At 34.3% G+C, this 2,260-nt stretch overlaps 1 protein-coding gene across 1 annotated transcript; it reads left to right on the top strand.

Moving 5' to 3' along the window:
• Window positions 1-59: 59 nt before the first annotated feature.
• Phum_PHUM523790 (uncharacterized protein) lies at window positions 60-1,051 on the top strand (the record flags this gene model as incomplete). Its single annotated transcript, XM_002431337.1, has 2 exons — window positions 60-142; window positions 349-1,051. 2 exons carry the CDS (start codon window positions 60-62, stop codon window positions 1,049-1,051), a joined length of 786 nt encoding a protein of 261 aa, XP_002431382.1.
• Window positions 1,052-2,260: the final 1,209 nt, after the last annotated feature.

The raw sequence follows: 2,260 nt of genomic DNA, 5'->3' as shown, positions 1-2,260 counted from the left end.
TTTTTGGGTTATAACACCCAAAAACAAGGATTAGCCATGGGAAGCCCCATAAGCCCGTCATGGCTAATTTCTTCATGGAATATCTAGAAAAAACGGCTTTAAACTCTGCCACCCACAAACCCTCCCATTGGGGTTCCGCTATGTAGATGACACCTTTGTGATCTGGCCACACCACCCTTCTCTCCTCCACGACTTTCAAAATCACCTCAACTCCATCCATCCAAATATTTCCTTTACCTTTGAAATAGAAAACAACAACCAGCTACCCTTTCTTGACGTCCTAGTCAAGAAACTCCAATCCGGAAAACTTTCCCACTCTGTTTACCGCAAACCCACCCACACGGACAGGTATCTCCACGCCGACTCGAACCATCATCCAGCTCAAAAAAATAGCATTATGAAAACACTCTTCCACAGAGCTAAATCAATCTCATCCGCCGACTCCATTCATCAAGAAATAACTCACCTAAAACACATATTCCAAGCCAACGGTTATAATAGACGGTCAATAGAAAAAGCCTTATCCCCCACCACCAAAAAACCAAAACCCAACAACACTGACCGAAATCACAAACACAATAATAAAGTGTTCCTACCCTACATAAAGGGAGTCACAGACAAAATAGCCAAATTGCTAACCAAAAGGAACATCTCCACAGTGTTCCTTCCCACTGCAAAAATCGCCAACTTATTAAACAACCCAAAAGACATCCTCCCACCTACAGATTACCCAGGAATATACAAAATCCCATGCCACTGTGGAAAAGTCTATATTGGCATGACGTCCCGCTCAGTTCGTGCTAGAACAAAGGAGCACGAACGTCATTTAAGGCTAAGCCAACCGGACAAATCAGCGGTGGCGGAACACGCCATCGCTGAAAAACATAACATTGATTTTCAAAAAACATCAGTACTGATAAAGAACCCCGATCCCTCACATCTACCATTTCTGGAGGCCATAGAGATCCTGAAACACCCGTTAAATTTCAACAGGGACTCCGGGACACAACTCAATCCCATATGGTCCCCCCTCTTAAAAATAACGAACTAACACCCCCCCCCCGGGACATCCCTGGCATCATTGACTGTCTAATAATCTTATTGGCCAGTCAATGATGCCATTCATTCTCCTTTTTTCCTTTTTTCCCCCTTTTAAAATCTTTACAAAAATAACTTTTAACCTTTTGAATTACGGAAAACAGCCTACCTGGGCTTACAAAATTAAACCAAAATAAGCCTTTCAAACTTTTTCATTCAGTTTTGTTTTGATAGTGCAAGTGTTAAGTACACAGGTACGCAAGACTCCACTGAGGATGCCGATAGCTGTTCAAATCGGCGAAACGTTTGGAAAAATGGGTGAGTTCGCTCCATTTTCTAAAAATTTGACGCGGTGTAATAACCCAAAAAATTTAAGTAAAAATTATTATTATTATTGAAAACAAGATATTTTATTTGATGTGAGAAAAGGTCGTTGTCGTCGTAAAGAGAAAGAATCATAAAGATAAAGGTGGAAAATAATAGATAAAGAAAAATATAAAAACAGAAAGAGAGAGAAATCTACAAGGATAAAAAAAAGGGTAAAAAAATTATTCCGCACTTAAATCCTTCTAATACATATATATAAATTTCCTTTTTTTCCTTTTTTTTCTTTTTGCAACCTTTTCACATTCTTCGAATTAAGAATCAAAACTTGTAATAAAAAACATTATATAAAAGATCAATTCTTACTCAAGTAATGATAAAACCTTTTCATTGAAAAAAAATTTTTTTCTTTTATTAATAAATTTAATTTTTTGAAAAAGAAGAAATAGGAAAAGAAAAAGAAGAAGATGAAGGTGAAGAAGAAGAAGAAAAAAAATCTGGTTTTCATAACCTTTATTAGGAGAAAAAGAAAAATAATAATAATATTAGTAATGTATAAAAACGTCGATTTAAATCTTTTTCTTTCTTTACATTAAATCCCTATTACGTCATCACACACGCACACAACACACGCTCGAAAAAAAATAAAAAAATTTATTAATAATAATAATAATAACCTTAATACGGTACTGCAAAAAAAAATTATTTCGAATAAATTTTTCGCGTTTGAATTACGCCGAAATATTCAACGGAAATTTTTTTTTTCTTCTTTTTTTTCTTTTTTATTATTATTATTATTATTATTATTATTATTATTATTATTATTATTATTATTATTATTATTATTATTATTATTATTATTATGTCCACTATTAAACACGACAAGGCTCTTATTTGT

Source organism: Pediculus humanus, genomic scaffold, assembly GCF_000006295.1.
Source record: "Pediculus humanus corporis 1103172108285 genomic scaffold, whole genome shotgun sequence".
NCBI lineage: Eukaryota > Metazoa > Arthropoda > Insecta > Psocodea > Pediculidae > Pediculus > Pediculus humanus.
Note: the sequence above shows the minus strand (reverse complement) of the source record. Positions and strands in the feature narration are given on the sequence as shown.